The 23,511-nt window shown below is 34.9% G+C and overlaps 2 protein-coding genes across 3 annotated transcripts; both read right to left on the bottom strand.

Annotated features, from left to right (window-relative positions):
- Positions 1-2,403: 2,403 nt before the first annotated feature.
- On the bottom strand, positions 2,404-7,220 carry LOC111052160. Of its 2 annotated transcripts, XM_022338796.2 has the most exons (4): positions 6,716-7,220; positions 6,016-6,134; positions 3,315-5,620; positions 2,404-2,922 (listed from the first exon to the last, which is right to left on the bottom strand). In XM_022338796.2, the coding sequence occupies exons 1-4, from the start codon at positions 6,716-6,718 to the stop codon at positions 2,666-2,668; spliced, it is 2,685 nt and encodes an 894-aa protein (XP_022194488.2). In that variant the 5' UTR covers positions 6,719-7,220; the 3' UTR covers positions 2,404-2,665. The 2 variants fall into 2 exon arrangements, with proteins under 2 accessions (XP_022194488.2, XP_022194487.2); XM_022338795.2 differs by having other exon boundaries at positions 6,016-7,220.
- An 884-nt stretch (positions 7,221-8,104) lies between these two features.
- On the bottom strand, positions 8,105-8,776 carry LOC120353207. The gene has a single exon (XM_039436034.1). It carries the CDS (start codon positions 8,774-8,776, stop codon positions 8,105-8,107), a length of 672 nt encoding a protein of 223 aa, XP_039291968.1.
- Positions 8,777-23,511: the final 14,735 nt, after the last annotated feature.

The raw sequence follows: 23,511 nt of genomic DNA, 5'->3' as shown, positions 1-23,511 counted from the left end.
ATTGTCTGGTAGAAGCGATTGTCTAGAAAATCCCTAACTTCTCCGTGGAAATGAGGTGATGCAACGTCATGCTGAATAAGATGAACAAGTGGCCTTTTACTTTCAGCGCGACGGTGCACCAACTCATTTTCACGGAGAAGTTGGGATTTTCTAGACATTCGCTTTCAACTTCGCTGGATTTACTTGCAGTGCCATTTGCATGGCCACCTCGCTCACCGGGTTTAACATCGATGGATTTCTTCCTGTGGGGTTTCATTTAGGATGAGGTTTATGTTCCGCCTCTACCAGACAATCTTAATGACCTCCGAAATCGGATCACATTCGGATCGCTGCGGTTGCACAAGTTACGCCTGATATGCTGGTACGAGTGTGGCAAGAAATCGATTATCGGTGGGATGTACGTCGCATTACAAACGGCTGTCACATCCAACCAAAATAACACCCACACCTTAAACTTGAAGTGTTTTGCAACAAAATGACACCTTTCTCAATTATGTAAGTAATTTCCATTAATATTTATGTGCTTTCAAAGTTGTAAATTCCTTTTATAATCACTCTGTATTTACAATGTATTCCACACAATTGATTATTGTGATATTTTTTTTGAAATTCAGAATATTGCGATTAAGATTAGCTACTTATTGCCGGTTAAATTTTAATTTTGAAATATACTGTGAATACTGTGATTAAGATTAGACCAGAATACTGTGATTAAGATTAGCTACTTATTGCCGGTTGCACAGAAGCCGGTTAAATTTTAATCGTGATTAAATCTACGAGAAGAAATCAGAGAAGCTTTCTTTTCAAAAAAGCCTCTGATTGGTTCTCATAAAATTAATCACGATTAAAATTCAACCGTTTCAAATTTTAATCGTGATTAAATCTACGAGAACAAATCAGAGAAGCTTTCTTTTCAAAAAAGCCTCTGATTGGTTCTCATGAAATTAATCACGATTAAAATTCAACCGGCTTTTGTGCAACCGGGCCTTAGTCTGTAATTACATGGATAAATGCTTATTGTTAATGCCTGCTTCGGCTTATGACAATATTATTTATTTATGTATAATATAATAAAGGAAAGCATTCGCTTATACTTGACAGGATAGGAAATTCACGAATGACTCTTCATCAAGTCTAAACTACTCAAGTGATTAACTTGAAATTCTGCATGTAGATTCTTCATTTACCGAGAATGGTTATAGGCTTTTTAAAAATTTATCAGTATTTCAGTAGGTCAAATTTTCAGTTTGTCAAGTTCTTAATCAGACCCTTGCTGAGCACGGGTTACCTGCCAGTTTATAAAATAAGGCGGTGAAAGCCTTTTTGAATAAAGCTTATAACGGAAGTTCAGGATTGTATTTTTCACTCTCCAGCTATTATAAGTTGTTCAATATAGTGAGGCCCACTTTATGAGAAAGATAGAACAGCTCTGCCACCGATTCTCTGCCTTGCTACTGCCTTCTATAGAGGATAGCTGATTCCTGTATATTATTTGATGTAATACTAACTGTTCATTCTTGTTGAAAATAATTATATTTCATTCAAACATTATTCAATGATGAATTTTCACAATAATTGAGATTGAATATTTTAATTATTAATCATATTTCTACATTGTTGAAAACGATCTGGCAACGTTGTGGGGCTAGAAAATAATAGTGCTATCTGCTTTGTCGAATGATAGACAAGGATAGCAACACCAATGTTGCTTAAATACTGCCATTATAACGTGGACCTCACTTTATAATAAATGACAATGTATTGCCAGGTCTTGCAAGACCCACCCATTGCACACTAACACTACATCAATATACTAAAGCCCCCCCCCCCCCCATACACGACATACCGACGGGCCTGTCAGTTTCGACTAAAGAGTCCGCCTGTGACAGGCTGCCGTAGCAGGGTCATTTTCATATTAGATGCCAAATTCAATTTATGAAGGATGTCAAATTAAGTTTGTTAAACAGTTTTAATCATTTGCTCACCTGTATTCTGCACCCTTTTTTGAATAACGTGCAGCTGGAATTCTTTGTGTTTATTGAATGATATATAATTTATATCAATTTTTATTTATCACTACAGGACTAAGCGTCACGAGTGTTACCAGCAATAACAAATTTTTTAGGTTATTAATTTATTGATGTAAAAATAAAATTACTCATTTAATATAATTAAGTGACTTTCTTCAACCAGTTTATCACTTATTAGAAGAAAACAAATATTTATTGTAATGAAAAATTTCAATTTTATGTCACGAGTGTTACAAACATTAAAAAAATTTAGATAAACTTTATATTTTTCCAAAGATTACAAACATTTGTTTGTCTTAACTATTATGTTTCAGTTAAAGAACCATTATGATTTAATTGTACACATCGGGTTATTTCATAAAGTATTTATATTATTAGTTTTTTTATATTTTGACTAAAGTAACACTCATGACAATTAGTAACACTCGTGACAGATAGTAACACTCATGACATGTGCGTTCTTGTCTAGAACTTGTAAGTTTTAAAAGTTCAGAAAAAATAACACAAATTATTAATTTTAAAAACGTTATGTAATTTTGACCAAATTAAATTATTACAAAGTTTCAGAGTGTAAACTAAATGTCAATAACTAATGTTAAATGTTGTATTATTTTTTGCTTGTGAAAAACGACTAATTAGAAATAGTTTTCCAGGCAGCAGGGGAATTTATATGCAAAGCGTTCTGAACCTCTCATAACTATTTCAGGCTGTGGAAGAACAGCATTGACTTGAGCGAAATCAATTGCAGAAACATCTTTTTCATTCAGTAAATAACAATCATCAGTTCCCTGTTTCACCAAAAATGTCACAATGTAGTCACCATCGTCTTCTCGGTTGCATTTTCTAGTAACTAGACCAGCAAATTTAAGTTTTGTTTTTTTCCTCAAACCACCTGTAAAAAAACAAAAATTATTAGAAAAAGTAATGGTTATTGATAAAATCTGTTTTAAATTTTAAAAACAATGGTGAAGTCATTGTAGTAAAAAGCCTATATTTTGCATAAATGACATGCCATAGACTTCTTTTCCATACAAAGGAAAAAATATTATTATATCTATATCTACAAAAGACAACAGATGTATGTCCTTTATGCATTACCATACCGTTCATCCGATCGTCATGAAACTTTGGGAAGGTATTCAGATTCGAATCCTGTAGCTGCGCATGGGTGGTCCACTAGTTCCTTTTAATATATTTGCAACCACACATATTGTAGAATCATTGTAATTTCTATTATTATTTTATCTTATCTTATTTTATTTAAGAGAAGCAAGAGTTACTTACCTAATAGCTCCACAATAATGAATGTTCCCTCGGAAATATTCGCTTCTGTTGGAGCCTCTAGTAGTACTTCTTGATCCACAGACTCTCTTTGCATGTGGTTGGCAAAATCCTCCATTGTCAATATGTCATCATCCGATTCAACCAGGCTGATTTCTGCTTCCGAATCAGACTCTGATGAAGAGTAGATTGCTTCGTAACGGCTCTTTTTCCGCTGCTTGCATTTTTTCTGTTTCTCAGTAAATGATACTGACTCAGCTGGAAAATAGCACTTGCAAGTAAGTCCTTCTTCCCATTTATTTGCATCACAAAAACAAGATAGCGGCCTGAAAATCATTTCATTCTTCTTATATGTAATGACTTGGTGAATACCCCTTGTACCAGCAATCGTTTTTAGGGGTATACTGGGTAAGTTTTCGAAAGACTGTTCAATGTCATTATCTGTTACATAGAAAAGCTTTATCTTGCTTTTTTCTTTCATTAAGTTGAAGAACACTGTTGCATCAGTAATGTCACAGCCATGAGCAACATAATGGTTCGCCATTCGTTTTAGAGCACCGCCAACACCATCTGGTGCCCCTTTACCATGGGAAGATTCAAAAAAAGACCAAGTTGCATTTTGAAATCCTAATTCATATACTTGTGTTGTAAACAAATAGAAGTTCTGTTTTTGCTTATACTGGCTGGAAGGTCCGTCAGAAAAAAAGTGTACTGTACTCACATCTGGGTGTTCAATTTTCAAGTATTCCAGAACTGGCTTCAAGTGCGCCCAAATAGCGGCGGGTCCATGCTCTTTATTAGGAGATACTGTAGCAAATGGAAGTGGTTTTTCAGTTGACGTATACATAATGCCGGTATGGAGAGTCACCTGATTCCTACTTCCACCAAAATGGAAACTCTGCACTTCTGAAGCAAGTTTGCATGAATAGTTCTCAGAAAAGTCGGCGTGTAGAATGGCCTCGTTCCTCTTTAAGTTAGTTTTCACGTCATCATAGCCCTTATTTTGTATTTTAATATTGAAGGCATGTTTCTTCAAGAGAGTTATTTCTTCATGGAACTCTTTTGTTAATTGACTAAGTGTACCATCAACTGTCACTTTGGATGTGATCTGCACGGGGACAGAAACAACTTCACCGTTTTTCTTTTTTTGTCTTATTTCTTTTGCAGTTACCCATTTCTCCCACTTCACTTCATTGTTCCCCTCAAAGTCTTTCAAAGGAACAGTCAATGTCTTGCATATCTGACACATGTTATACATGCATTGACAGTTGCTTTTGTCACATACTGTAAGTGGGTACAGTTTATGTGGGTCTTTTTCATCAATTAAATTCATCTGTCGTAGCTTTGCTGCTTTTAGTTCTATGTTTGTATGTTGTTTACATAAGCAAGTATTTCTAGTCACTTCAGTTGGTTTCAATACATAAAACGGTCTGAATCGGGTGAAAGTTGTGTACGATATTCCACGACCATGTAACTTGATAAATTTTTTGAATAGAGTCTTCATGTCTGAGAGGAGATAGCGTTTTTGCTTTTTGATTTTCTTTCTTGTCACTGTTTCTTTGATACCAGCTGTGGTGCGGCTCACGTCTTCACTCAAGAAAAAGCTTTCTATTAAAAAGCGCCTTTTGTTATCTTTTAACTGACGCTTTTGAAGCAAGCGTTGGCAACATGAGAGACCCAATGTTCTACCAATCATAGTTTGAAAACGGTATCGCAGTATCAGTTTGGAAGAAAGTGCCGAGCTTATGTGGCGTTTAACTATCTTAGATTTTGCTCCCATGTAGTTTTCTTTTATAGAACTTGTCATTGCATTGTGAAATGTCAATGTTCTTGCCACACTTGAATTCATAAGGAGAGACTTTCTTCTCCGAATATTTGACTCACTTAAATCATTATCTAGGTCTGTCAACATCTTTCTTGTTTTTGAATTAGGAGTCAGGTCACTGTCTGGCATCATATTCAATTTATTATTTTGTTTGGCATTCTGTCTTTGTAATCTTTTTTTGTATTTTTCAGCCTTTCTCTGTTCATTTCTGATTTTTTCTTCCAATATTTTCACATGTGCTTGGAGTCTTTTATTTTCCCTGACACACTTTGATCTGTGACGTAGTATAACTTTGCGTCCTCTCACTTTATTACCATTGGAATTTGATGGCGATGGCTCTGGTGTAGAAGGAGGCGTTAGTTCTCGGTTTGCATTATCAATTTTTTTCTTTTTTCTACTTGCATTTTGCCTCTGTCTCCACTTCTTTTTCTCTCTTCTATGCTCTCTTTCGGTCAGTTCATGTACTTTCTTCCTCTTTGCATTCCTGTAACATGGAACCCATATGTAATACTTTTTACAATAAATTTTAAATCAGAAGCAAGCCTTAAAATTTGCAGAATTTTATTTAGGTACAGCGAGACATTTTTTAACATTTAGGTAACTTCATTTTTTAACATTTAGTAATTTAGTTCCACATTGAAGTCATTTTTATTTATTTAAATTATATTCTGTGGAAACAAAGATTGATTTACAATAAATCCATAGTTAGTTTCATGCCTACTATGTTAGTTACATGCCTACAGTTAGTTTACATGTTAGTTACATGCAGTTAGTTTACATGTTAGTTACATTTACAGTTAGTTACATGCCTATGTTAGTTTCATGCCTGTGGAAACAAAGATTGATTTACAATAAATCCATAGTTAGTTTCATGCCTACCTTGCTTTGTGTTTTTCTTGGTATTCTTCTTCTCGACTAAGATCAAGCTTTCTTTTTTCCCGGTATCTTCGCTGCTTTTCAGCTGCTGTAAGTTTCTTTCCAGAAACTAACACCTTTCCCTGAAAATAATAGGAGTTTGAGTAATAAACATAATTAAAGGCAATCATACAGAAGCTGTTTCTGTGCATTTTAAAACTTTGTGCTAGGTTCATGTTGTTATTAGTATTGCCAAATGCCTCTGACACATTTATTTTATTAATAACTTGTAACCAAACAATAACATAGGAAGAATTATAATGGCCTGCTTAGCCTAATACCATAATATCCTAACCTGATAACCTAATATTTCTAATAACCTAATATCATAATACAATTATTATTGCCATTATCTAATCATTGTATCTATATATATGTCAATTATGTCCTACTATTATAACTTGAATTCGCTTAAGATGTCATGAGTGTTACTTTTCAGTCACGAGTGTTACTTTTTAAAAGTAACACTCATGACAGGTAACACTCGTGACAAAATAACTTGTTTTAACTGTGATTAAAAATGGGCTCCATATAGAGAAGTAAGGTTATGTCTTGTGGAGTAGTACCCTGAAAACTAGCTAACTACAAAAACAAACTTAAAATAAGTTGACATATATCATATAAATGAGTGGTAACACTCATGACATTGAATTAAAATACTTACCATGATAAATCACGATTGCAAATGGTTTTCTCTTCTCTTCAAATACAAACAAAACTTTCGCCCAGCACTCAACTAGAATCCAAGATGGCTAGCTTTCACCAACTTGACAGACCTAAAATTCCCTTTTTTCCCTCTGTAAACCAAGTAACACTCGTGAGGTAACACTCGTGATGAACATTAGGGACAAGTAGAAAAACGTGTATTATTGGAAAATGTCTAATATTTATTTAAAACTAACCTTCTGAAAACAGATCTTAATGCTTTAATATATTTATTAATACAACAAATTACTTTAATCTCCTTTATTTAAATGGAAATGTTCATTTCATTGCAACTGAATCAAGGCTGGGACACATAAAAAGTCGGTGTTTTGGCCGAAAAACATAATTTTTACAAAAATCTGAGAATTACTATAAAGAAAATAATAATTTCAAGCTTATTACTGTGTTTGATATTTTGAAATTCAATAAAGCTTGCTTGTGTAAATTCAATCAAAACACCAAAAAAAAATTCTAAAGTTACGGGACTGCAATTTTGCATCCAATTTGAAAATGACCCAGCATGTATATGGTCCGGCTGGACTGTCATTCAAGACTGAACAGGCAGCCGGTGATCGAATGAAAACTCATCAGTTCAACCGGCTTGCCGGATCAGTTTCAGTCAAAACTGAACGTGTATGTGGAGCGGCGTCAGGCCACCGGCCGAACTACATTTTCTATTTTCCAGTTGTTAGTAGTATCATAGAGAAACAATAGCGTAAGTAGATATCCCATGGTATAGGGAATTTATGTCGCAATATCATAGAGAAACAATAGCGTAAGTAGATATCCCATGGTATAGGGAATTTATGTCGCAATATCATAGAGAAACAATAGCGTAAGTAGATATCCCATGGTATAGGGAATTTATGTCGCAATATCATAGAGAAACAATAGCGTAAGTAGATATCCATGGTATAGGGAATTTATGTCACAACTTTTACTGTTATCTCAAGCAGATTACTGTCGATTATTGTCAATTTTTACTGTTTTGTTGGGGTGATAGTGTATGAACGGCACAATTTGAGAGACTACAAGCGTCACACAGCTGCATAGGAAAGAACTACGTGAATTATCGGCTTGGGATAACAGTAAAAGTTGTGACATAAACGCCCTTTACCATGGGATATCTACTTATGCTATCGTTTCTCTATGGTAGTATCGAGTTGTTGCAAGTGGTTATGAATTGTTGCTGTGATTATTTGTGATTAATGAACCTAAAACGGCGTTCACTAGACATTTTAAACTATAAATAATCTTCCAAAAATGAACAATTACATGAAACTAAGAAAATCTTACTAAAAATATGCAACTTACTTACTCTACTTTACTTACTTTACTTTCATTGGCGCTACAGTCCGATGTAGACCTTGGCCTCCTGCACAATTCGCCTCCAATCGTCTCTCCTCTCCGCCACATTCTCCCATCCTCTGATGCCCAAAACACGCAAATCGGCAGTCACATCCTCCAGCCATCTCCTCCTGGGCCTTCCTCTTCTATGCGTACCAATCATTTTACTTTCTAACAACTTATGCGGTAGTCTGCAGTGCTCCATTCTCTGGACATGCCCCAACCATCTCAAACGTTGCGCCTTTATAACTCGTACAATATCTTCTGGTCCCATGAAATTGGCAATCTCTTCATTATTTCTGATACGCCGCCCATATTCTGTCCTGACTGGTCCCATGATACGCCTTACAATTTTTCTCTCAAAAACACGCAATGCTTGCTCTTCTCTACTAATCAGCGTCCACGTCTCAGCACCATAGGTGGCCACTGGTCTGATCAGTGTTCTGTAGAGCCGCAGCTTAGACATGCGTGATAAGAGCTTTGACTTCATTAGTTTCATGTGGACAAAGTACGCCTTGTTTGCAACTAAAATCCTGCTTTCCACGTTCGCTCGTACCTTGTTCTCACTATTGAGAAGCGAACCCAAGTACTTGAACTGCCTCACATTTTGAAGCCAAACTCCTCCCCCACATTCCAGATCACCAACATGTCTTCTTCTCTCGTTTGCTGACATCATAAGATATTTAGATTTTTCTATATTAATCTCAAGACCCAACTTCTTACCTTCATTTTTTAGAGTTTGGAGCATGTCAACCACACCAGCTTTGCTTCTTGATATAAGCACCACATCATCTGCGTACGCATATGCTTGCTTGGACTTAGTTACAAAAAAATATGCAACTAAACTACTAAAAACTTTTAACGCACGAAGAAATCAATGTGTTTTGAAGCGCTTGCCGGACAGAATGGAACTGAACGTGTATGGGATAGTCAGTCCAACAGGCCGCTGGTCACAGGCGGACTGTCCATGAAAAACTGACAGGCTAGACTGTATGTGTATGGGGGGCTTGAGTGCCGGTTGCACAAAAGCCGGTTAAATTTCAATCGTGATTAATTTCACGAGAACTAATCAGAGAAGCCTTCTTTTCTAAAAACTTTCACTGGCTGGTTCTCGTGAAATTAATCACGATTAAAATTTAACCGTCTTTTGTGCACCCGGGCCTTACACTCCAAAGTACTATAGTGAGGTCCACGTTATAATGACAGTATTTGATCAACTTTGGTTTTGCTATCCTTGTCTATCATTCGACAAAGCCGGTGGTGCTATCCTTTTCTAGGTCCACAACGGTGCCAATTATGTTTTTGACAGTGTAGAAATATGATTAATTTATGCAGAGAATCGGCATCGCTATTCTTCTATCTTTATCCACTGTCATTATAACGTGGACCTCACTATATAGGGTAGTAGGCTACTTTTCTAATTGAGCTTTTTCGCCACACTGCACAGAAAGCAGCTGTTTTCCAGTCCCTACGTAGATCTGAAAGACCTTGTTTTGCAGACGACGTCTGAAAAGGGTTTCTTTTCCGGTCTAGGCCAGAAAGTTGTCTCTTTCCAGCCGCTCATGGAAGTAGTTAATAAGTCATCCGCTAGTCGCCATGATTTCAGTTCCAGTTTCGAATCAAACTAATTCGCTTCGCAACCAGTTTTATTCAATTATTTATTGTTGATTAGTGCATTCCGAATTTTCAAAAATGCTTGAAGATGACTGTGGTATTCCAAGTGAAATTTTAAAAGAATCTGAAATCCTGACTGCAAATCTTCTACCACTAAAATCAAGAGATAGGTACGATAGCTTAACGAGTATTCTTTATTTTGTATTCTTTATTTATTTTGTCAGCAATACCTGTAGTGTGGCGAAAAATATCGTTCGCACCACGGGCAAAAATGTTTTTCCAGCTCTCAATCTTTTCTAGTCCTCGGCCTACGGCCTCGGACTTGAAAACCGATTTCGAGCTGGAAAAAATCTCATTTTCTGCTCTAGGTGCGAAATATACTATTAGCTCTGATATTGTAGTATGTAGGAGTGGTTGGCTATAGTAAATGTAGTTTGAAAAAGTTTTCTGCGGTCTGTCTTTTCAGATATGAACCTGACTGTTGGTGATTGATATTCTTAACATGATTTCTCTCTGGAATGTCTGGAGATTGACTTGGCATACACTGATTCGGCTGATTTTCTGAGTTACTTCTCCGGTCATCTGTAACAGCTTCCAAGCACGAAACTTGTAAGGTGAGTTTTCTAGTCTATCATATTTCCATCTTGGACGGTTATAAGTATTCAAATACCTCTGATCTGTGTAGATACAAGCATAGAGAAAAGATAGCATTAGAAGATATCCCATGGTATAGAGGTTGTTTTTGTTACAAATTTCACTGTTAACTAAAGCCGATTACTGTCGACTACTGACTATTATTACTGTATTGTTGAAGTGAGAGTGTCAGAACGGCACAGTATGAGAGACTACCAGCATCACATATTAGCTTCACGAAAAAGACGTACTAGGACCGTCGGCTTGAGTTAACAGTGAGATTTGGAACATAAACAACCTCTATACCATGGGATATCTTCTAATGCTATCTTTTCTCTATGGTATCACCATAGATGATACAGTATCACAACACATGATGATACAGTATCACCATGAATCACCAGTATCATGTGTGGTGATGCAGTATCAATACAATATGATGCTGTATCATCGCAACTTGATACAGTATCTAAACAATATGATACGGTATCATCGCAACTTGATACACAACACCATAATTTGATACCAAACGTTGAATTAATTCTATAAACCATTGGATATCTTCTTATACCATCTTATCTCTATGATACAAATCAGTATTATTTGATTTTCAAATGTAGGTATCTATTGCAAAACGAAAAAAATTGACTGTAGGCTATATATATATGAATGAAATTGAGGAATTATAAGATACAAAATACCGAATATTTGAATTACAAATTTAATCTTGTAATCCAAACAGAATTGAATTGTAATGCATTTACTAGAATTTATATTGATGAATGAATTTAATTTTATTAATCGTATTCATTTATTGTACAAAACACTATAATCATATAATATAATTATGACTTTGCAGGAAAAAATAGGCTGAGCATGAACTATCTCTCTTCTAGATGAACAGATAATCTCCATATATCGTTCTAATTGCCAGTTCATACATAGTGAAATCCATTAAGAGCCAATTAAGAGTTTGGATATTTCTTGATTATTTTGTAGGCTTAAGCTTTCCACCTATTGAACGGGCTGGATTATGGCTGTTTATATTGGGATGAGATATACTGGTATCTGTAAAAGGCGGTGGCAGGGCAGCGAATCGGCAACCCTATCTTTCTCCACTGCTATTACTAGTAGTTCTGTGAACAGTAGACCTCACGCAGTATTCTCATCCACAAGTACCAGATTGAAACTATAGACCTTATGGAAATACAGCAATAGACTGGCTTCTCCACACATCTGTGTAATCACTAACTTTGTCAGCTGATTTATGATGAATAATATTCTATAGTCTGATTTTTATTCTAATATTGGCGTATGAAGGAGGCTCCTTTTTCCTTTTATATTATCCTTGAAATGCAAAATTTCCAAACACCTTGTATATACGTCGACGCGCAATTAAAAAAGGAACATACCTGTCAAATTTCATGAAAATCTATTACCGTGTTTCGCCGTAAATGCGCAACATATTGTAACATATTTAAATCTGGGTAGATAAAAAGCCCTAACAGAAATAGTAATAGGTCTAAAAATAAAGTAATTGGCTAATATCGCCAAGCAGATAATAACCAAGATTAGATAGCATCAGCTTGTTCTGGCTAAATGGTACAAGAACCTAAAAAGGATTTGAAGGAAGTTTATTGCTCATAAATAGATTATTATATAAAATATTTGAAGATTGAGGTTATGTAGATGTATTCACGGATCGGTGACCTAGAGATCGATCAAACCGAAGAACGTAGAATCTGACCAAAACCCCTTGGCAGAGCTTTATTGCAATCGGATGGTGTGCAATGTGAAAAAACACCTGTCCACGTGGCTAATTATTAGGTAGCATGGAATTAATATTAATGTATAGAATATTAACTAGCATGCAAAGAGCATAAATAAAAAACCAAATAAAAATAATTTAATGTATTCAGGAAATAAGAGTTACCAGGCGCATGAATACCGTAAAATTTGCATGCACCAATAGTAAAACGGCAGTTAATAGGCGGCAACTGTAGGCCAATTCAAAAATATTTATATATATTTATATAAATGTACTAGATTTTGTGTAAAAATTTGTGTAATCTATGTTATCAATATGGCTCGAATGCAAAGAAATTATTAATCATATAATCTAAGCAATATTTTGGCATTTTTTGTAAGATCTATTTGAATTTAATGGCGGAGGATTGGGATATTTAAATTTTATGCTAATTTGAAAGTCGGAAAGAGGATCTGTAAAACTTGAGAAAGAAGAACCAGCACTCGCCAGCCAGATGCCACCATAAGAGGACCCCAAATATTTTAGAGCGAAGTACCTTATTAATAATTTTGTAAAAATTTAAAGTTAAAGTAAATTATTAAATTTCTTAAAAGACTTCGTGATGCTATTGTGAAGCAGAAGTCATTTTTCATTTTTATTAAATTTATAACCCCTTGGAGGAGACGATTCCGGCTACCATATTCCCGGACCACATGGAGTTGGATCGACATCGCGGCTTACAAGAAGATTTTCGACACGTGAGTGATTAAATTTGAATTTAGTGATGGGCGCCCTAGTGCTTCGAATTAATCTGATGATCAAAGCTAGCTCGCCGAAAGGGTTATTATAAATTGAGAAATTAATAAGAGTAATACTTGCGCAAGTAAAATTAGTATTAAAGGTATTTAATTGAAAGAAAAATATAGATCAATATTTTAGAAAATTCTATTAAATCAAAGAAGTACGAAATCTAGGCTATTAAAACATATGCATATAATATTTAATTTTTGCAATACAATTTGCGATAATTTATCATAGTTCTAATTCACTAGATGAATGGCTCTACCTATTCCGTCAGGTGCCGAATCTTGCACCCTGAGATAAAAATATATATTCGATACAAATAAATCTACTAAATACTAGAGATTTTATATATATATATTTGGATATTAGTGGCTAATTTATCAAGCTGATCTTAGAGCACATTTTTTGATTGAATTATCCAAGTCGACAAGTATTAGCAAGCGCATATCGCAGCTACATGCAAAGAATGCATATGATTTTAAGATAACGGCACATGGTAATGATTCGTGCCATAAATCTAGAATATAAAGTTTAGCCTGTGATATTTTTTATTGATTTCAATTATTGTTCTATTTTTATATTATATTTTTTATCGCTCTATATATATTTTTTGCCTCGATTGATCTTTGCATTATTTATGTAATATATGTATGAACGTTCACGGTGTGCAATTTATTTTTTATTCCTCAACACTATAGTATAAGTATCATATTTATATATATTTATTTTTATTGAATTACAAGAGTTATAGGAGAAGCCCATATCTAGGCCTATCAAGATTTTTTAAGACTGAATACTATTAAAAACCACGACCTAATTATATAATTATATCAAATCTCATGCTTTACCGACTGATGCCAAGCAGGAGGCTAATCGTTATTTAAATATAAAGAATAACGTGACACAAAGACATGTCGTACCAACGTGGGCCTGATGATGAGAGCCAAGCTCATTGAATAATTATTGAAATTAGTCAATAACCATATTGAAAATTATAGATAACTTATACGAGTTGTGAGGAAAACTGGCGAAGGGAATTTGTATTACTTTTTGGGGAATCAATAGCTTTAAATAAAGAGAAATTATATGTTTTAAAGAAAATTTTATATTATTATTGTAGAAATATATTTTATAGAGAGAGCTATTATATTTTATGGGCCTAAACTGCTAGTCAGAAATCAATGAATAGTATTATTATATTATAAGAGCTTAAGTAATAAATAGGTTACCTGGCTTGTAATGTCCATAGGCCTATCCTCATTTGTGTCCTTATTAATGCCTTGTTGGCCAAAACTTTCACTTTTTTAACAAACACTTGACACTTAATCCATTTTTAAAATATGAGTCTCTTTTCGTCCACGCAAAGTAAGGTAGCAGACACACTGCAGACGGCGATAGTAGCGGAGATCGACGCTGAGGGGGGCGCGATGGAGTCCAACGCCCAGATCTCTTCAATCACCGCCAAGAATCCTGTGAACAGTAATAAACCGTTAAATGTCTCCCAAGAAGCAATAAGAAGGGTTATAGTAGGGGATGATCAAGTCATTTTCTAATAGTTTAGAAAAAACAATGACCATGGTAATGAAGGACTTGAAGGCGGAAATGAAGGAAATGCGGGAATCATTGAAGGATACATCGGTAAGAACGGGTAAGGAAACTGCGGACACAATACCAGCATCTACCGCTGAAAATCAAGAACTAATTACAACCGATTTAACAGCAAAAATAGATACTGTCACTTGTGAGTTAAACGAAAGAATAGATAACCTACCAGCACAAAACACTTCGCAAATTCATGAAATAGCTCATCCAAATTCTGTTACAAATCAAAACATAGTACAACTTGAAAGTCAAATACATCAATTTCCGCACGAGAATATAGAGCCTATTCCCATAGCAACGTTTGATTCACTACACAGTTTCAATGAATTAGGCCGTTTTGACAATACAGACCGCTATCTCCAACCTAAAGAATTTATAGATCAGATAAAACTAGTTCAATCATTAACACCCACCTCTTGGAATTTTTGGCGTCTTCGTTTGACTAGTTTATTGATTGGCGAACCCCTGATGTTCTTTCGGAGTAGAGTCCATGAATTCACATCATTGGATGAGTTTGTAGCTGTCTTCCTGGAACAGTATTGGAGCAGAAGTAAACAGTTGGACGTGCTAGCGGACATTATATCATGCGATTTCAACCCTAACTTAGACGGTGCATGTACCACTTTCGTCACTGCCCTACAGTTTAAAAATTCTCAATTGAGCGAGCCCATTAACGAATCGGCATTAGCAAGTATTATTTTAAAAAAGCTACCGTATCAAGTTAGAATGGCACTCGCCACACAACCCATTACTGATTGTAAGCAGCTGATAAATCATTTATATGGCATACAGTCTGCAATGGCAATATCAAACCACCGTTCAGACCAGGATACGCACCAAATCTACATAACTCAACATTTAATCAGTATAACAGCCAAAATTATGAACCGGTATCATATGATCGCTACCGATCTGCTCCTCAATTTGAACGCCGCTATGAGCACAGGCAAAATGGTAACTGGAATAATGAAAAATTTCAAATCGCACAACCAACACTATGCCCAGCAGAGCAATCGTAAGAATCACTATGATGGCCGTGATCGATTAAACTCACATAATAATCACACACAAAACAATTACAATAGAAATTATAAACCGCCACCTCAACAAGTAAGCACAAATTATACTTTAGCACATGCAATAGGATTGAATCAACAAAAAACCCAGAACCCAGCACCTAACGACCCGCCACCAGATATACAGAAAACTACATCTAAACAATTATGTCTACATGATAACCCCGATACAACCCACACAAGCTCAGAAAAAATAGATAGAGAAAATAAAGATACTACAGCCTCATATACCACCTTTGTGAACAGTTTACCGAAAATATTAGAAGAACCGAAGCCAATACAAGACAGCCTACCATCAAAAACCGCCGCCAACAATGCAATTAAAACCAGCCGCAAGCAACAACCTCTATTAAGCATCCTGTTCCCTACTGAAGATCTCTCACCGCCGGAGAACACCAACAGCCACCAGGATCATGCACTAATTAAGGAGTTAGTTAATACAGAAAGATAAAAATGTAACAGACCCGTGCACTGAACCTACAACCGCCTATCAAGGGATACCACCGAAGCGCACCAAGGACCAAGAGGATGACACCAGGGAGGACGGCATCCAGGATAAGAGGAGCGACCACCGAAAGGCCCGGAGACGAAAGCGCCCGAGGACACCCTACCGACATCAGGACTGGGAGGACAACATGCAGGAGAAAAGAGGCATGCATCATAAGGCCCGGAGAAAGAAGCGAAAGAAACGGAGGAACCGCGCGCGCGCATACCGGCCGCATGCACGCTTCAAGAGGCAAAGGAGGACATCGAACCAACACCGAGGAGAACAGGAACAGAGCATGCATCCGCGGCACATACGTTTCAAGACGGCAAACCAGCGATGTGACCGGCAAAATGGACCAAATGAATGGAATAAAAACGGAGCTACTAAAAGGACTATTACGGACTCGTGCATGGGCAACAATGAAATGGAAGATGGACTAATGAACAATGGAAAGTGATTAATAAAATCAAAAGAAATAAGGAATAATGGCAATAAAATGGAAGTACCTGGCTACTATCTGATGAGAAGTTATACTATGCAAAAGATTATAAATGTTTTGATATGGTGTGTAATGTTTGTAATAATGGCTGTGATATTAATAAAAGACTGTGTTGTGGATAGGACGAAAAATATTGTATTGTTGTTGTTAAATGGATCTATTATTGATGATTGGAAGTGTTATATTATTGAATTGTTTATTATGATGATGAAGCCTAATAATGAATTTAAGTGGATAGTCTTGAAAGAAAATAAATGGAAGGCTTTGAATCAATTAAAAGGAATTATCATAAATGAAGCTTGGAATTATTTAAAGGAATACACAAGATACCGGGGTTTTAAATTCATGAAGATAAATTATCAATTAGGACAGCCTCACCAACGGACAGCAGATAAACCAATCGGCCTACAGCAACATCTACAAACAGAATGCAAGAAGATGCAAGTAAACCACGGGATTTTTACATGCAATATCGTCAAATTTGGAATAAATATGATAAGAAATCAAGGAAAACATTATTATCAAACCGATTACTAACCTTCCTTAATAAATTTAATATTGGTATAGGACCTCGTGGCAACCATCCAATGTTTTAATTCCTTCCAGCCGTTAGAAGCCTGCAATAAGAAAAAGAATAATTTTTAAATATGTAATTAAATTATATACATCAGATAAAAAAGGACACAAGCGGGGATAATAAAATTAAAATTTGTTAATTACCTTTTTAAGAGAAAAAATTGAGCAGTTAGGTAGTTATGAAAGTCGATAGCAAATTCTGATGTAACATGTAGCACTATGAATTGTAGAACAGCGACCAGCTGACCAAAGCCACCCAAATCAAATGAATGTAATGTCTGTTGAACATGTTATAAAAAGAAGTACTGTACCCAAAGAGTTATTTATTATTGTTATTTATTATATTTATTAATGTCGATATATTTATTTATATGTTTTTATATTTATTACTTTTAATTATGCCACGTTTGTTACCTGAAAAAGACTTAAAGTGAATACCAGCTACCAAAACCAAAGAGCCATTAGCAAAAGAAAGTATTGTACCTGATGTATAGAAAATTATTTATATTAAGACCTAAGAAATACTATAAGATATAAGCCCAGAAGTTTATGAATCGAAATTATTGTCTAAAAGGAATCATTTATGAGAATTATGAAATGTGTGTAGTTAAGTTGGCGGCCCTGCAAGCGCGAATTTAAAAATTACTATGTTTTAAGTGTTGTCAGGAGGAGTCGTTTAGAAGTTTATATTTATGATATTTTATGTGTGTTGAGGAGGAGAATTTGTTATTGTATTTGATAAAGGTATAAAGGAGATGCAGCAAATATGTCTGCGAACTGTGATAGAAGTAGGAGAGTATAATTATAAATAAAGTATAGTGTATATCATGTATTGAAGGGTGGGTTTTCATTAAAAACATTGTGATTCTCAAATATTTTGAATTCAAACCCAGGGGCGCGTGTAACATATTAAATCTGGGTAGATAAAAAGCCCTAACAGAAATAGTAATAGGTCTAAAAATAAAGTAATTGGCTAATATCGCCAAGCAGATAATAACCAAGATTAGATAGCATCAGCTTGTTTGGCTAAATGGTACAAGAACCTAAAAAGGATTTGAAGGAAGTTTATTGCTCATAAATAGATTATTATATAAAATATTTGAAGATTGAGGTTATGTAGATGTATTCACGGATCGGTGACCTAGAGATCGATCAAACCGAAGAACGTAGAATCTGACCAAAACCCCTTGGCAGAGCTTTATTGCAATCGGATGGTGTGCAATGTGAAAAAACACCTGTCCACGTGGCTAATTATTAGGTAGCATGGAATTAATATTAATGTATAGAATATTAACTAGCATGCAAAGAGCAAAATAAAAAACCAAATAAAAATAATTTAATGTATTCAGGAAATAAGAGTTACCAGGCGCATGAATACCGTAAAATTTGCATGCCAATAGTAAAACGGCAGTTAATAGGCGGCAACTGTAGGCCAATTCAAAAATATTATATTATTTATATAAATGTACTAGATTTTGTGTAAAAATTGTGTAATCTATGTTATCAATATGGCTCGAATGCAAAGGAATTATTAATCATATAATCTAAGCAATATTTTGGCATTTTTTGTAAGATCTATTTGAATTTAATGGCGGAGGATTGGGATATTTAAATTTTATGCTAATTTGAAAGTCGGAAAGAGGATCTGTAAAACTTGAAAAAGAAGAACCAGCACTCGCCAGCCAGATGCCACCATAAGAGGACCCCAAATATTTTAGAGCGAAGTACCTTATTAATAATTTTGTAAAAATTAAATTTAAAGTAAATTATTAAATTTCTTAAAAGACTTCGTGATGCTATTGTGAAGCAGAAGTCATTTTTCATTTTTATTAAATTTATAACCCCTTGGAGGAGACGATTCCGGCTACCATATTCCCGGACCACATGGAGTTGGATCGACATCGGCGGCTTACAAGAAGATTTTCGACACGTGAGTGATTAAAATTTGAATTTAGTGATGGGCGCCCTAGTGCTTCGAATTAATCTGATGATCAAAGCTAGCTCGCCGAAAGGGTTATTATAAATTGAGAAATTAATAAGAGTAATACTTGCGCAAGTAAAATTAGTATTAAAGGTATTTATTGAAAGAAAAATATAGATCAATATTTTGAAAATTTCTTTTAATCAAAGAAGTACGAAATCTAGGCTATTAAAACATATGCATATAATATTTAATTTTTTGCAATACAATTTGCGATAATTATTATAGTTCTAATTCACTAGATGAATGGCTCTACCTATTCCGTCAGGTGCCGAATCTTGCACCCTGAGATAAAAATATATATTCGATACAATAAATCTACTAAATACTAGAGATTTTAATATATATATATATTTGGATTATTAGTGGCTAATTTATCAAGCTGATCTTAGAGCACACTTTTTTGATTGAATTATCCAAGTCGACAAGTATTAGCAAGCGCATATCGCAGCTACATGCAACAGAATGCATATGATTTTAAGATAAAGGCACATGGTAATGATTCGTGCCATAAATCTAGAATATAAAGTTTAGCCTGTGATATTTTTATTGATTTAATATGTTCTATTTTTATATTTATTTTTTATCGCTCTTATATATTTTTTGCCTCGATTGATCTTTGCATTATTTGTGTAATATATGTATGAACGTTCATGGTGTGCAATTTATTTTTTATTCCTCAACATATAGTATAAGTATCATTTATATATATTTATTTTTATTGAATTACAAGAGTTATAGGAGAAGCCCATATCTAGGCCTATCAAGATTTTTGAGACTGAATCCTATTAAAAACCACGACCTAATATATAATTATATCAAATCTCATGCTTTACCGACTGATGCCAAGCAGGAGGCTAATCGTTATTTAAATATAAAGAAAACGTGACAATATAAAATCTAAACATAGAGAATGCCATAACCGTTGACTGAATCTTAGACCTCAAACTTCGCTAGACGCATAAGGCACCTCACTAAGCGGTTACATAATTATTTGCCCCAATATTTTGTGTGCTATGCTTAAAAGCAGCCCGTCATCTTCTTTAATAAAATAGAGGAAAGATTATGAGCTTGAATAACAAATAGTGAGTAGGTTTTTGATTTCAAAAACTAACAAAAACTTTCATATTCAAATTTTAAATAAGTGCAAATATTCTAAAGTGATAATTTATTGCGAGTCATTTAGAGTATAAAATCAACCTTCAAAATTCAAAATTTTAAATCATCATTCGGACCGAAAATCAAGTGACGAAGCAGTGTGTGACTTATCTTTTGGACAACATTAACATTTTATCAAAATTTTTGGAGAGAAATAGTACAGGCTTAGCCTAGTTTTTCCTCCAATGTCATAATTGTATTATGGTTATAGTATTTTATACAATAAATAAATAAAATAAATTTGTTTATACATGAACGGGATAGGAAGATCACGAATGACGCCTCTAATTTACCGACGATGCTTATAGGCCTATTTTAAATTCTTTGAGATCCCAGTAGGTCATGTTTTCAGTTTGTCAAGATTCTAACTAGATCCTTGCGGAGTACGCATCACCTGCTTGTTTCTAATAAAAGAGGTCTTTTCTATATGTCTTGATGGTGTTATATTGATATATTTTACCTTCCGGTAGTCGCGCCCTACTCAATCACACGAGCAGTCGCGTGTTGTATTTTCTACAACATCCATTTTTTCAAGTGTTATTTACTCTACTGTCAAAACATATTAATTAATTGTATAATTACTTTTTCCTACAGATACCTTGAAAAGTGACCATTTGTGCACTGATTGCAGGCCGCAAAGAATCACTTTTCCGCACTAGTGCGCAAAGTGAGTACTTTGCGTACTCCAGATATGCAGCATGACAACGCAAAATAGTTAGTAGGTTATATGGAGCATCAGTGCAGCAAAATCAAAATTAAGTTGGTAACACTCATAGTGAGGCCCACGTTATAATGGCAGTGGAGAACAGCGTTGCCTTGCCATTATGTGCCTTCATTATAGTCATTTCAATGCATACATAACATAAACCCCCTTCAAGCAGTCACATAAATTTTCAATTGAATTACTAATCATTATAATTCAATTATTATTTATTCAATTTTAAATAAATTAAGTTTTTTATTAATAATAAAATTATACAGAAAAACATTTGATGGATTTCAGGGAATTTTACCCATAATTACCCACTTTTCATATTCAATGGTAACTGTAGGAAAAATTTAATGTGAAATAAGTGCACAAAGTTCGTTTGCTGCACTCAAGAAACCATTCCGCCCTCGCCTACGGCTCGGGCGTAAACGTTTCTTTCGATGCAGCAAACTGTCACTTTGCGCACTAGTTGCACAAATAACTATTTCCATCTTCTTAGATTATTTTACGCCTATGAACATATGGATGTTTACCATTTCATAGCCCAATAAGGTATAAATCAAGCAAAGCCATCAATTCTGTATTATTGGTTCGTTTACAGTCCCCGTATACAGTCTTTCCCTATCTTATGCACTGTCGCGACTAAATGGCACCTAAACACTGAACCATTGCTCGGTTGATACTGCAACTCAGTGGAGTGATGGGGGGAAAGTTTTGGAATACATGGGTGACTCATTCACTGACACCACCCCATTCAATAGTTTTGTGCAGCAAAAAAACTGATACTGTTGTACTTTTTACAACAGCGCGACTGCCGGAAGGTTAATTTTTTTGACGATTTTATGAAAATAATAATTGTTTGTTGTTTTGCAGGTTGGACTTTGCCGAAGAAACTGGCCAGCGCAGCCCAACAACAATGAACAGCTGTGAGCGACTCGACAAATCTCTACTTCTCTGCTTCTCCTGATTCGTCGTCTTCTTCTTCTGCTTTGTTCTTCGCTTCTTCTTCTTCTTCTGCTTCGTTCTTCACTTCTCTTCTGCTACATTTCTTCTTCATCCTGTTCTTCGTAGCTGATCATCCTTATAGCTGAAAGCTGACGATTTGATAATGTTTCACAAAACTGTGAGTTAGTTGATTTACACCCGTTTGCACAAAAGTCTGTCAACTTTTAATCCCGATTAAATGCCACGAGAACCTTCTTCACAGAAAAACCTTCTCTGTTTGGTTGTCGTGGAATTTAATGATGATTAAAATTCAACAGGCCTATGTGCAACTGAGCCTTAGAGTGTAGAATTATCTCGTTGTCTAGTAGCTGATATACTATGACTGTAGTTTTGTTGATAGATTTTTAAATTCTAAACTTTGCAGCTATAGTGGGATCCACGTTAAATAGAGTCAGTGCAAATGTGTGGCATAATGGCCAATTGTCTATTGCCTGCCACCATCTTGTGTAGTGGATAGATGTAATCCAAAGTTATCCCAGTAAATCTGATCTGATATTCATTAATGGATGGATAAAACAGGTAGAAACCCATATTAACCCAATATTAATTGTTTAATCTTGTTGTTGTTGTTAATCAAATTGTTTCAATTCAATTCTCTACTCGAATAGACAAACTGAAAATGATCAATTATATTATATCTCAAAAGATATAGGGCCGGTTTCCGAGCTCGGGATTCAGCTGAGTTCCAGACTTTGAACAGATGTAGGCAGAAAACTAGCTTTCCAAAACGGGGCGTAGTCGCAGTTTTTATAACAGTAGTCGCAGTTCTATTTTCTCATTTCTATAATTGGAAACGTTTTTCCTTGACGAAATTAAACATATCTAAATGATTCAAAATAGCTGAAACTTTACTTTATTTTCTCTTGATTTTATTTTGTGTTTAATTTTTCTAGGGTTTTGAAATTTAATTCAAACGTGACTTTGACATTGGCCCATATGAATAAAACCAGAGCAAATGCTCATGAGCAAAAGCATTGAGTATAAGGTTTTGCTCATGAGCAAAATGTAGAAGCAAAAGCATTTGCTCATTTTGATATGAATAAGCTTTACCTTATACTCTTACCTTATGCTTCAGAACTCTGGAGCAAATAAATGCTCACGCATTTTAAAGATTTTTCATCAGCTGATCGCTTTTGTAGCCTTAATTTGTATTTATAGCTCACGGAAGCGCTAAATATGCAAACAGGGGGCACCGCTTGTGTTTGCAAGGTCTGCTCTGTTTTCTATTTATGAATACAGTTTTAGGTTAGTTGAGTTTAGAATTTTGAAATAATAGCGTGAAAAAATGTCATCTCTATAATAATTTTCAGCATATTCTTATAATATCAATAGCCTTCTTATAATCGTCTACACTCTCATATTCTTAAATGCCTATTTCCTATTTTGTGATGGCTATCTTTATAACGGGTAGCTTTTGTATTTATTCTTTTGTAGGAATAATGGTGATAATATATATCATGGTTGAATCTAAAAAGAGTTTTATAGTTCTACACTATTGGTTGTGATAGTATCTGGTA

This window comes from Nilaparvata lugens, chromosome 10 (assembly GCF_014356525.2).
Source record: "Nilaparvata lugens isolate BPH chromosome 10, ASM1435652v1, whole genome shotgun sequence".
NCBI classification, from domain to species: Eukaryota; Metazoa; Arthropoda; class Insecta; order Hemiptera; family Delphacidae; genus Nilaparvata; species Nilaparvata lugens.
This window is presented reverse-complemented; position numbering and strand designations above follow the sequence as displayed.

What these genes read in the sequence shown, in the direction of transcription:
- LOC111052160 (XM_022338795.2), bottom strand. Translation starts at nt 6,227, where the DNA reads ATGAACCTAGCACAAAGTTTTAAAATGCACAGAAACAGCTTCTGTATG. An exon ending in CAAGAAAAACACAAAGCAAG is followed by an intron (nt 5,621 to 6,015) that starts GTAGGCATGAAA and finishes TCCATGTTACAG; the next exon opens with GAATGCAAAGAGGAAGAAAG. An exon ending in CATTATTGTGGAGCTATTAG is followed by an intron (nt 2,923 to 3,314) that starts GTAAGTAACTCT and finishes GTTTTTTTACAG; the next exon opens with GTGGTTTGAGGAAAAAAACA.
- LOC120353207 (XM_039436034.1), bottom strand. Translation starts at nt 8,776, where the DNA reads ATGTCAGCAAACGAGAGAAGAAGACATGTTGGTGATCTGGAATGTGGG.